The sequence below is a fragment of the Ceratina calcarata genome, unplaced genomic scaffold, assembly GCF_001652005.2.
Source record: "Ceratina calcarata isolate Rehan_Ccalc_2016 unplaced genomic scaffold, ASM165200v1 scaffold405.2, whole genome shotgun sequence".
NCBI classification, from domain to species: Eukaryota; Metazoa; Arthropoda; class Insecta; order Hymenoptera; family Apidae; genus Ceratina; species Ceratina calcarata.
Window position 1 is genome coordinate 382,240 of NW_017163970.1, and position 14,006 is coordinate 396,245.

At 40.3% G+C, this 14,006-nt stretch overlaps 1 protein-coding gene across 1 annotated transcript in view; it reads left to right on the plus strand.

Annotated features, from left to right (window-relative positions):
- LOC108626508 (discoidin domain-containing receptor 2) overlaps nucleotides 1-14,006 on the plus strand; it is an 86,973-nt gene that overhangs the window by 23,339 nt on the left and 49,628 nt on the right. Inside the window, exon 3 of the mRNA XM_026814883.1 lies at nucleotides 13,045-13,192. Coding sequence (XP_026670684.1) covers nucleotides 13,045-13,192 — 148 coding nt within the window. The remainder of the gene's footprint in view (nucleotides 1-13,044; nucleotides 13,193-14,006) is intronic.

Sequence of the window (14,006 nt, forward strand, 5' to 3'; positions counted from 1 at the left end):
AGATAAGAGTAAAAACAATTTCTAACTGAATTTCTTTCTTTATATTTCAATAGAAATTTAAAACATACTTTCTGTATTTGATATACAATCAGTGTAGGCTTGTGAAATGTTTATTTGTGAAAATTCAGACAGGTAAATTATTCTCGTACGGTTAACATTTTTAATTCAGACAATTTCCACTTTGTTGGATAGAAAATAATACGTGGAAACGTTCGGAGTGACGTGAAGAGAGCGGAGTCGGGCGTGCTTATTAAAATGAGAGGATAAGTAGTAGCGCACCGTCCATGGTCAGACAGGCCTTACACAGGCCTTGTATCTATCTACCGGGGCAAGTTTTAATACGCGCATCAGCTGGAAGAGATTTTCAGAAAAAATTATTCGTATCAACTTTGAAACTACGTTTAAACTTCGCTAGCGCTATTACTTGAAATTTGTTTGATGTTACTTGGTTAAACAGTTTTTAGGAGTGATTAAAGACGCGACCGTGCCTCTTTATGACGAGCTTCGCCCAGAAATCATGTTAATCGTGACCGCGTCGAGAAGTTACGACAGAATTAATAAGACTACGAGTCTATGTTCTTTTAATTCAACCCTCCTGACACGGTCCGCTTTACATAAGTTCCGATTTTATTCAAGATTTAAACTTGTACAATCTGAGCAGTAAAAAATTTTACTTTCGCGTGCTCCAAGTATCACGAAATATATAAAAGGAAGAGGTAAAATGTATGGATAACAGCTGCCTGGCCTTTGTTGTACTAATTGAGGATTAGTTGCTATCTTAAATTCTACTTCAGAGAACTCGACTTTTTCTTATCCGGATCCGACAGATTTTTATACGAACGACCAATTATAAAGCAATTTCGCGGCGAGAAGAGGCGGTCGTACGGACAGAATTAATGCGGTGCCACTCTTTATAATTGCTCTCGTCAAGGAAATCGGATTACAGTTTCAGGCTGGTTCAGATGGAAAAGAAGAGCCGGCCGGAAACGAGGGGAGGGCGACGGTGGTGGCAGGGAACAAAGCGTTGCCGGCGCGTAATTCCATTCTTTTGAACGGAGAAAATCCGCGTATCGTGCGCGGGAGCGTCGCTCCCGATAGACCCTCGGGCCGTCCAGCATTTGTATTTCCAAACGGCCTCTTCCCTCTCTACCTACCCCTGTACTCTGCACGTTGCGCAGTTATAGCTAAACCGGCCGTCCGGGCTGGTAGGATGTAAGCGGCCGTTACAACGGGCGACGTGTTAATTAATGTCTCTTTAGCATGATAATCTGTACGCGATATCCATTAGCTCGTCAAAATACATCATGCCAGGTAAACCGATTTACCGGCGTCGATGAAATTACGGGGAACAGGTCTTCTCGAGTCACGTCGCCTTAAATTACTATTACGGCCTCGTGCACACGTGTCCGTAACGACAACGTGTGTGAAGGAGAATCGGGTGGTCAGACAATGACGAGATCGTGGTTTCATAGCCAGTTTCAACTCTGACACCGGGACATGTTATCGCCTAAGTACTATTTAGTTGTCACGGTCATGATACATCTTTTAATAATGTGACATTTAACTTTATATGAACCCTTAAATAGAAATAAACTCAACTTTATTATGAAATAATTTCATGCATAAAGTAAAGTAAAATAAATGTACATTACATATTTCATAAACGAAAACTTACATTAGAACTAATCTACATATTGTAACATGCATTTTTGTATTAAATTACTGCACAGTTTTACTAACTTATATAATATTGTATGTATTATAATATTTACAACATAGCATTAGAATTATAGAGGAAATGTACATATTGTAATATGCATTTTTATATTAAGCCACAACACAATTTTATTGAATTATCTAATACTGATTGTGTTTTAAAATTTAAAAGATTGCATTAGAATTATAAAGAAGTCTACATATTATAACATGGATTTTTGTTTGGTTTGCATTTTAATATGTTGAACCTTTTGGTTATACTGTAATAAAATATTTCTTATATAATCGCAGGATATTATTTAAATTCTCTTAGTAGTCGACGAGACCATGCGGCTCGCGGGTTAATTCCCTCCAACTCGAGTTCCCTCCGGGTTTTTGCTAAAATACACGCCGTTGCTCGTGTTACATAAGAACATGTATACACGCGTCTAAGACTAAACGGATTCTCCGGGAACTAACTAAAGCTACGAACGCTCCAGACTAAAAGATACTGCGAAATGAACCTGTTCTTATGGAGCAGCCCGTTCAGAACGTTCTCCACCCGACTCGCTTAATAAACAATTCTAGCGTGTTACACTGTTATGTTTCCCGCGATCTTTTTTCTACTCGCTCGGAGGAAAATTCATTTAATAAATTGCTGCCGACGCAAGGTAGCAAGTGCAAATCCTGATTTTACATAACAAAAATTTATCTTCCTGTTTGCAGTTGCGAACTAAAACATTTGGGATATCAATTTAACAGGGATTGAGATTCAGATTTTCTTTACAGTTCAAAAATATTTGGTATATTTTAGATTTTTGTATATTCAATATTTATATAAATCCATCAAATCTGTCTTATTTAAATATTAATTTGAGTGAACGATATTGAAAATGTTTATTATTCTTCTTCCATTTATTTGGGATAGCCATCAATTTAGGAAATTAAATGAAGTGCATGAAATTTGTAGTCTATGACACTGTGAAGATTCCTTGACAATTCTCTATATTCAGATGTCAATTTGGTTGAACGGAACTGAAAAAATTTAGTTTCCTTCTTTTTTGGGACACCACATTAGGAAATTGAATCTAGATTGAAATTCTTTTAACCATACAAAAATATTGAATACACTTCATGTTTTTGAATATTAAAAAAAAATGAAGTGCATGAAATCTGTAGTCTATGACGCTGTAGAGTTTCCACGATAATTCCATTTATTCAGATATCAATTTGATTGAAATTGAAAATATTCATTTTTCGGCTCGGTTACAAGTTGGAACAAAAATTGTTCTTTAAACAGAGTAATCGAAAGAATCGTTGTAGTACACTTTGATACCCCGTTCGATATCGAGCAGGGTAGTCGCTTTTGTTCGCGACCCGTATCGGCAAATGGAATTTTAATGGATGCACAGTAAAGCGACCGCATTTATTTCTCTCGTGAAACGGCCTGCTCATAATCAATCGGAACGAGCATCCGGTCCGATTTTCGATCCCTTCCGCATTTCCATTTTCCCAATACCTTTCCCCCTTTAGCTCGTCTCCTAGGATCGATTAAAACCATAAGGGGGAACATTTCATTGTGTTACACTTTTAACACTCAACTTTTTTTGTCAATGCTTTATAATTTAAAGTTTATAGATAAACGTCAGAACATCATGAGAAAAACTGGACTCATAAGACATTTATCAAAGTGAGAAATTTGAAGATTTGACGATTTCCTAACGTGTTCTACCATCCATTTTCAAGCAGATCCGCTCAAAGTGGAGACAGACGGTGGATTTGGTATAGAGAGCTTAGCAGTAGTCATGGGGTGGACGAGGGAAAACGTTTACCCTCCAGCTTCAATCTGGCCTGCGCGACATGTGATCCTTATGCACGCGGTTTCCCTTTGCTCCTTGCGTTTTGAGCACGAACGAGGAATAGGTGGAACTCGAAGGAACGAAGGGAAACGACTATGTTATCGCACCGTTCTACGTGACCCTAGCCCTCCGCGGGCATTTTTTTTTTCACGGAGAAGCAAGGTGGAACGCGAAAAATGGATCTTTCCTTTTCCTATCGACCGGGGGTAAAATTTCCATGCCGTCACGATTTCCTTTACCGCTCTGGAACATATTAAAATAAAAGAAAGAGGAAAGGAACGAGGAATGGGAACGTTGGTAGGTTTCGAATTGGTTTCTTTCGAAATGGTTTACGACGTGCATGCACTTGCTGGAATCGACGTTGGATAACCTGTATTTTGTTGGCGAGCAAACAGGGCTAGTTTTCGGTGGAAAATATTTGTGCTTCACCGCGAATGCAATTTCCGTCTCACGCTAAATTTATTAAGTGATACGATAGTAAAGATCGTAAAGGTACGCGGGGAGGGGAGTTTAGGGAAGCGCTGCTGGAAGGTCGATTGTCGAACTTTACGACGGACGTACGTAGAACGCGAAGAGGAAATTGAGAGCCGCGTGGCGTGACTCTAATCAAAATTTAATAATCTTAGTCACGACCTTCATAATATAATTCAATTAGATTTTATTCTCCTCTGCAGCGAGCCTTTACTATACGATCAAATTATTACGTCGCACATATCGCACTCTGCATCTCGTCGTAAAACGGATTATTAAACTTTCGTGTGCAATCAAATTAATTAGTTGCACGTATCGTGTTTTGCATCTTGTCATGAGACAAATTAAAATAATGATATTGAGGGTAACAAAAAGTCGGTAGGCGATGAAGGAAGAAATCGTACGGTACCACCGTCGACGAAGGGTTCTCAAGGAACAGGAAAAACAGAATATAAATTTAGTGGACGTAACGATCGTTGGAAGAAAATCGTAAAGAACAGGGGTTAACGCAGTTTGTTAAGATTTAAGGGAAACAATTGTTCGCCTAACCCCGTATCTTTCGACCCAGATTCTCGTATGTTTTACAGGGACCTTTTCAATTTTCCTTTTCGTGCGCGAGGGCCATAAACACAAACACGCGAACGCATTATGCGAGCCACGTTACTTAGAAACGCGGAAGAATTAAAACCCGAACAGGGGAGAGAGGCTCTCATTTGAATTCAGAGCCGGGACAGTAGAAGAGCAGACGGTATATAGATGCATTCTGATGGAAACGGAACGGAACACACAGGGGTAGATAACGTCTCTTCCTTTCGCGTTAGGGCGCCTCGTTGTCGTTGCTGCGGTGGGACAATTGCCAACGGTGGACGTGTTTCATTAACGTCGACGGTACCGGCGCGACGCGGCGCCAACCGAAAACTCGCCTGGACCAGACTCATTTGCGGTGTCCTTCCACTAGAGATCGTTATGAAATAAGCATCGGCAAATGAAATAATTATCCGAGAAAATATTTGTGTAAAAAATTAATCAAGAATAACAACATTGTAATTTTATTTAGAAAAAAATTCAGAATAATTAAAGTCTTTGCTATTTTGTGCACTCGTGTAGCATAAAAAGGGAACAACAAATCAAAGTGGAAGTCATAACAAGCCAGAATAGAAGTTAATTGAATGGAAAGACTCGATTATGTTCATCGTTAGTCCGCAAGAATTTAAATTTCGAACACGTCGAGCTTACGAATAAACACACCTATCGCGGGGTAACTTCCGTGCGCGGAATTTATCGCGCGTGCCGCCGAGATTCCGCCGGGGGGGTAGCGAGGGGACGGGGACAGAGCGCGTACGCGCGAGAAACACAAGACACGGGTTGCTCGCCGGTGATAACATTCCCAGAGGTGTGTCGCGATAAATCCGCAGGTGAAACTTAACGTGTATCCACTGTTCTCAGCCAGACGGGCGTAAAACAACGCCTCGCGTTACTTGAAACTCAGCCGTTGCGGTGCTCCGACCGGTCGTAGCTTCATTTTCAGTTTTATGAATGTGAGACATTAGCAGTGGAATGTTTAATACACATGAATATAATTAACATAAAGTTGAAAACAATTAAAAGATGATTTTTTAAAATGTTTTATTATTTCACAGTAAGATGATTCAACTTTGTGCATTTTTCTTAGAAACAATTTTTAAGTCAAAATGAATGAGAATTGAAAAAGAATTTATTAGAGATAAAGTACTCATTCATTTAGACTTGATTTGGTTGTTTGACTTGGCGACTTGAGTCCTCAGACACCGGCAATAATTTCCATCGAAATTTCAATCTCGTTTATCCGTAAAGTAACTTCGACGATCGCCGTCCGTTCCAGTCACACCCCCCTCGTGCTGCGCCCGCCGCGCTGTTTCACCCCCTCAGGCGATCGTCGCAGAGACCTGGCAGTACGTATCGAATTTTAATCAATCACCGATAGGGACAGCCAATTCCAAAACCAATTAACATATTCATTTCAACCGTGCCTGTCCACCCTTTTTCCCCACTGATTCGAAATCGGAACAACTGACAGGAGTGTGCAATCATGACATAGTAATTGATCCTCGATTTTGCAATTAAAGGAAAAAAGTAGAGTTCATATTATTAAAAAAATAAATATAAAAAAGTAAATTCAGAAATTGTTATGCTATTAAAAGAGTCCCCAAATTGCGTTGCCTAGTTAATCACATAAAATGAACGTTCGAATTGAAGTGGAGGAGTATAAGCATAATTAACGAGGGGATATTGAGAAAGAGCTTGCACGTAATTTCACAGGATATTAAGTCGCCAACGCAGTAACGAGGTTCGTCCGTAGCGAACGTAATTACCAGAGAGGGAGGACTTAAGACGAAAAAACTAGGCAAACATCGGTTGGATATCGCAGATGGAAATTCAATAGTATTGGCACACTTCGCCAGTAGTTAAGGACCGTTTATGATCAGACGTCGGTGCGGTTATTCGATACGAGTAGAGTCGATGCAGTTATCGTTCCGCTTACTCCGTGAAATATGCTAGCCTCGAAAAATCAACTGTACCTCCGGAAATCCTGTTAGGCTCCCTTGTTTCATTCCGCTCTGGAATTAAGGAGAGAAATAAAGTTACAGGCGACCGAGCCGACAGATATTTCTCCCAGGCTCTCGGGAAAGCCCTCTCCCCAGGAAATTCAATACGCGACAACGGGAAACTAGAAAATTTCTCTCTGGCTGCTCGAATATGCAAATGCACAGGGTGTCCTCTGAAAATTCCTGTCCATTCTGGAAACACTGTCGAAAATACGATAAAGGATTTTAAGTTGCTGACCGTCGAGACAAGAACAGAAGTTATGCTATTGCAAAATGTCATAGAATTTGAATACGCGTCTTCGAATAAATTTTTCTAAGTAATCAGAAGTAGCATAAAATCGATTTCTTGTATCAGCCGTCAGCGCAATACGACATCAAATATTCACCGTTTCTATTTTTCGACACGTTCGCAATAAGAATTATTGGATGACACGGTTCAGCGTTCGATCCAGATGTCTTAAATACTAAATTATTTCTCGAACACACATGTACAATCCATCACGGGCAGAGGATGTGCAAGCGCGTACATATACAGTATCGAACGGGGTATCAGTGGATTACGGATTACCGGCCCGAACGTGGACACCCTATTAGCAGATTACCGCGCGGCCTGAAAACAATTTTCTACGCCCACACTTCTACTCCACACCCACACCCCAGCTTTTTTTCCGGCGAATAGACCCGATTTCCTTTCTCGCTCGCCTTCCGGTCGTCTCTTTTTCGTTCCAAAGCGCAGGCTCGATCGGCGAGTGGTTCCATCCAGATGAGAGCCTCTCAGCCCCTAGGTGCGGGAAAGGAAGGGATTGAATTTTGTTCCTTTTTAACCCACCCCATCGACTGATTCGTTTCGCTCGATTTTCGAAATATCGTGAAAGCCTCAGCCGAATCCGTCGTAAACGAATAGTTACAACTCGTTACCACCGATTTGTGGCCTGCCATGCAATTAATAACGATACTACTTTACACGTCATTCATTACTGTTTCAAATAACATTTACACCAGTCAGTTTGCTTTTATTTTCACACGTTTGCCTCGTTTTTCTTCAACTTGCTTCGATAGTACAAAGAATATGTACAAAAATGCGACGGAAAAATAACGAATAATTCGTGTTTTAAAATATAAAAATTTTGCTCCTGTTTGCAGTTATCTTTTGACTGCGTACTATGATGTTTGCAATTTTCTTTTGTTACTTCTTTTATTTACAACGCTTGTAGCCTCCCTTGCATGATAAGAAAAACCAGGGAACAAGAAATACGCATTGTTCTGAACGTACATTCATACAACTTCATTTCATTTTATGAAAGTAATTCCTCGAATTCGTTTAGTGACAAATTCGAATTATACAGGATTTCTCGCTGGTTTAACGAAACGAAAGATTTTAGCCGCGAGGATTAGACACGAGTTTGCAAGATCTCTCGCTAACGATAGCATTCCGTTGAATATTTTCGCCTTACGTCGAGCAACAGTCTAACGACCGAGCTCGTTAATGAACATTAACTCGATGGAGACTTCCTTCCACTGAAATTAAAGAAGAACTCTTCCCTTTTTCGAACATACCATTATACAGTTTAAAGTATTCCCTGCTATGAAGGTTTGAATTTACTGCGCATAGTGGAAGTTCGGCTTTATTAATGAAAACTTCATATCAAATATGAGTGTGCAATTTATTGAACAGAAATGTAAAGTATGTTTTAATAATCTGGGCAAATAGAAGTAGAATTTTATATTCACATTGTTCTGAAGACAACGGAATCATACGTTAATCATGTTTCATAGAATTTCTCCTTTGTCCTACGCGGTACAAAGTACTCTTTATTAAGCGTGAAACTACACCTCGAAAAACGGGTACCACTTCGTAACTCAAACTCGACGCGCTATTAATCCCAAGTGGAGCGTGTAGAGAACCCGTTATTGCTTCCCGTCCGTCGAAAGTCCCTCAAACGATATTAAGAGAACGGAACCGCAATTTCGACCACGCGGCGAGATTAACCGCGTTAGAATTAAACAGTTCTTCATTAGCGGGAATCCGAGGGTTAGCCGCAAACAGATTAGAAGCGTGCTCCTTTACGGCGCATTGCTCCTGGAAAGTAATTGCCTACACGCCCGCGAGAACCGAGACGGAAATGGGACGCGCGCCGCGTAAGCTCGTTCCCGGGTTTTTCGACTTAAGGAGACGAGCGTTACCACCTGCTCGGTTTACCTGGGCCCCGACCTCCTAACCCCGTGCGGGGATAATGAAACTCGCCGGAAGACGGTGGCTTTAATTCCATCAGTACATCGCCTCAACCCAGAACAATTCCAATTTTCTTCCCTCTTCTGGTTTAAACGCTCGGAATGCCTCGAAAAAGTTGATGACGCGCGCCGGAACAGTTTCCTGACGATGTTGCGCGCTGCAAATTGATCCTTGCTCGTTTCAAAGCAGAAACGTGATATTAAATATTCAGTTCAATTCCTTTCGTACTTTTAGTAATTTCGTTGCGGAGCTAACGGGATTTAAAAAATTGTCCGTTTCATATTTTGTCATCTGATTATACAAATATCGTTGGGGCGATTTCACCGAATGCATCTAGTTTATTACACCAGATTTTCTCACCGAAAGGGGATAAAAGTTGAGTTACTGTAAATAAGGGAAATACCAAGCTGCCGACGTTGCGCCTTACCGTGGTAGCGTGTAGCTAATAAAATCCTGGACGCACCGCCGAAACTTTCCTGATCCTCTGTCTTCTGCTACGACCTGATAAAAAACCTCTATACTTCTATCGATCGAGCCAGCCGACGCGACGACGGTCCTTTCACAATCTCGAGTGCGACGATAAGAAGAACATATTTTTATTCGAGTCAATCTTGGATACAATAATGTACACAGTTTGATCTTGACTGCAGGTACTATATACCTCGGGAAATATTTGTCAAACACAATCTGGTAGACTAAGAGATCTAACAGGTCGTGAATTTCATTTCCCCATTGAATTTATGAGACGATAAAGTACTGGGCCACGACAAAATGCATAATCGCAATGAATAGTCGCAAGCAGTAAAGAGTACAATGAATCTGTGGTGGTAAAAAATCTTACACATGATGTATATTAATTTTATGATCACTAGAATATCACAAGTATTAGTTAATGTCGTTGCAGTATTATTCGTTTTAAAACGTGTTCTTCGATTTGTGAATGGGAGTGTAGGAGCAATCTATCTGAGTCATCAGATGTATGGGCTCGCTTCAGAGTAGATCCTTGTAGCACGGATATCAATTTTATGTGTCGGTAGGGCGATATCCAGATATCGTCCTTCCGTCCTATTCCGCCTGTTTATGGGTGTATTAATTATTCCTATCGCGTATATACATCCGAGCCGGGCCTGTATTCCTACTAGCTCCAATTCCAGTCGCAGTTGCACTTGTAATGCATCCACGGTTGGTCATTCCCAAGCTGGTGGCCGATATAACCGGTTGTCCATCTCGGGCCTCTTGCTACGCGCAACGATTTCAGTGGGCGCGTTCCATTTGCGTGCCGTTCACAACTCGCTGTTAGCCCACTTACAGCCGCCTATTCTATACCCTTTGCTGCATTAAGTTCGCGTCAAAGCAATGTGGCTGCTTGCTACGTACACTGCCTATTCAATAACCGATTCATTCGTGGCTATCGCACCGTGTCTCTGGTTACTCTGGCCTTGATGAAAACAGCATTCACTACCGATAGCCTGGCCTAAAAGGGTTTTTAACTATTTGACACTTATCACTGTTTATCAGGCATTAATTAATCTGAAAAATATTTCTAATTAGTAATCATCAATTGAAAGATTTTATTAAATCATTGAATAAACCGTGTATTATTATGCATTTATGGGAGACATGTGTGTTGAATTTCGATTAGTCGAATCAATACGCGAAATCATAGAAAATATTGGAAACAAAATGTATGCTATTTAATTCATAAATGCAAACCATATCTTCTCTTCAATTCTCTCTTCTGAATTTTATTTTGCATAAAAATCCGCAGTCTATCAATTATATAATGTCATACAGTAAATCGTGAATTGTTTCAGTAAAATTGTACTTCAAATATAAATATAGACAACTTTCATTTAATAATTTGGTTATACGTTTCACAATGTCTTTTAGGACTTATCAATGTAGACTTGATTCGCTCTCCGTCTGCTAAGTTCACGACCCCGAGATCGTTAAAATCTATTCTCAAACAGAGAGTCATCGTTATCGGATCCCATGAGCCTAGCCGGTATCGGCTTCTGCGAGCCGGTGCGCCACGATATTGGATCCCATGACCCCGTGTCGTGGACACCGCGTTCGTCGAACCTTCAGTTATCCACATCGAATATCTCTCCCACGGTATTTTTAATACTCGTTTACATCCTATTATGAAATCTTTCAACGTCGTACTTAATATCCTCCCGAGCTGAAATTTTCGCTGAGGAATTCGTTATCAATTAAGAAAGATGGGGATCGATATCGAAATTCCAAGTTTATCTTTTAATCAGACACAATAAAATTTGATTATCTTAGGAAGAGAGAATTTTTTATCGTCTGTTGGATGAATCGGTGAAAAACGATAATAAGATATTTATTGGATTCCGTCGTGGTGGAACGGTTTTGGTTCAGTGTATGGCCCTGATGTCCTTTTTCACTGCATCCGGTCAGAGCTAGAGGGACGCGACTTCGTCATCGATGGTCGGACACGATACGGATAAAACGGCATGAAAATTCTGCTGCTCGTTCTCGATGGAGACCGTGGAAGAAGTGTTCCATCGTCGGGTTTCATGGAAACGGCACGGATCCATTTAATATATCAGGACGCTACGATGCGCCGGGGACTGTTCGATCCGTGTGAAAAATCTCGACGAAAATCGGCTTTCAACAGACACCGAAACTGTATCATCCGACTCGCGACCGACTTCTATCGATATCTCGCCGCCCCGTTATTGATACACGGCGAGGTAGCTCGATTTTCCGAAACGCTTGAAATATTCATCGTCGTGAGAAACGGAGATTGACGAAACAAGGTGAAACAGGAATCTCACGTTATTCCGAACGCTGAAGTTCAAAGTACTAGATTAACCCCGTTCACGTTTCTCTTTCTTGATCATGATTGTTAAATTTGGTGGTAGTTCCATAATGAAAAAAAATTACATGTTTCATGTTCAATCGTTTAGGGGTAAGAATCTCATTTAATTTGTACTTTCACAGTTGTGTAATTTACATGAGACACTTGATTTGCTGCGTTGTGTACAGATGAAATTTCAAAATTGGGAAATATTTTTAACCATTTGGATAAGGGTATACATCTTACAGGGTGAATATCGAATTTCTCTTTCTTCTGTCAGTAGAAGTATCACAACGGGATCACATTAAATCAACACCGTGCAGTCGCGGTGCAAAATGGCAGATCAAAGCTGGAACGAATATTCATATACTGTATCCCGTTACGTTTCTCCCTGGATAATATACAATCGTCCCGCCTTGGTTTTCGCGGCCAGGGAAACGTATTCAGACGGATCAGATTGCGAGGATCGTATTTTTCGGATCGAATAGCAGATCGGACCCTGTCAGAAATTCTAATCCATGCGAAAAGACAAACGAAGCGTTCGAGCATTAATCGGAGTTACTGGCTTGTTCTCACCTCGCCTCTTCGGCAAATCACGATATCATAACTACATTGCGAATTTAATGCATTCATGACAAAGTTAGATATTCAGAAAATATAAATATCGTAATATCAAAAGGTGAGTTGCATGTTGCAATGTTTAAATGATAAATGAAATTTAAAACACGTTATCCATTTTTTATCTTCAATGTTTTGTTTCATATAAAACTCTATAGTGTTCGGAGCTTTATAAATAGGGAAGGAAAGCTCTGAATCAAAAACAGTATTATTTTATTACTTCATAATCCACTTGACCCCGTCGTAACAGTAATAAAGTTTGTAAGTAAATTCTGTCACTAGAGAAGACGCTATAGAAAATATTTTGCCGGGCTGTCAGCTGAACGAAAGAAACGGGTGAAACGAAGGCAACCTCGCCACCACTCTGTCCAGATATAACGCCGGCATTTACATTTAGAAGAGCCGAGCTGTTGTTTACTAATCGGATCCGGAAAATGGTGCTCGCGAGGCCGTGAGATTCGTTCTTAACGCTGTAAACACTGTTCCAATACCCGTTCGATGCTCCGTCCATCTCCGGCGAGCTTGACTAAACCATCGTCATCCAACGTGCACTCCTGTTCTTCTCCCGTTTTTATGTGCCAGATTTACTCAATAAATCTGGTCTCTCAAATTCAGTTCATACGTCAATTCTATGTATATTTATACACGCATATGTATCATTTTTTTATTCTTATATTTCATGACTTTTAATGATATGAATAGACAAATTCTTAAGTATATTTGATAAATAATGTGAACAACATTTTCTTCTTGCAGCTTCTGGCAGGCAACAATAATCCATATTCGGAGAAGGAACAGATCTTCGACCCAGCGATCGTGGCAACGAAAATTCGTTTCATCCCTTACACATCCCATATACGCACTGTATGCCTAAGAGTGGAGCTTTATGGCTGTCCATGGACTGGTGAGTGAACATTTTTTATTCAAAACGATGTTTTGTTTCTTTTATTACGATGTGAGCAGTATAATTGAATTGAAATCGTCGTCAAATTTACCTGAGTGTTTGCTTAGTCAATGAACACGTGGCCCGTCGTTCTTGTCCATCAGCGCAAAAAGTTTAATGACTTGTGCTTTTAATACCCACCCGGTGGATATCGGATAAATTTGTTATTTATTGTCATCAGACGAGCAGCATTAAGAATGCATTCAGTTATTTTTCGCCGTGCTACTGTCGAAATTTGTTTCTCAGCTTCTTCTTGACGGCTGTCAGTTGGGAAGCAACGAGTGCTTCCGTCGTCGAATAAAAATCATTTTTCCGTCCTTATCGCTCCAATAAGCGACAGAATTTCAACGAACGTCAGCTTCCCTGACATATTGATGAAGAGCCGCGATGATTAAATTACGCCCGTTCCCTGAAGATCTACATAAAAGCTCGAGACGCGGCAAGAGTTTAAGACCCTTTACAATCGAAATTCGTCAGTCTTGTTTTAATCTAATGAAAGTTTTATTCAAATGACATTCAGTTTTAAAATAGAAGGTGATTATTGGACTGCAAAAACTAAAAATAAATATATTTTTTTTATCATTTAAAAATTGCAATATGCATTAGATACTGTCCGCGGTCTAAGGATTATTATTTCAATTAAGATTGTCGTGCAACGGAGACGTCTATCCGCGAGAAAATATCTTGTTCGGTCGCGTGAAAAATGCACATCGGAAAGAGAGTTAACAACCGGTGCTATTTTAAATTCTAAACAACCAGGTCGGGGGTAACAAGC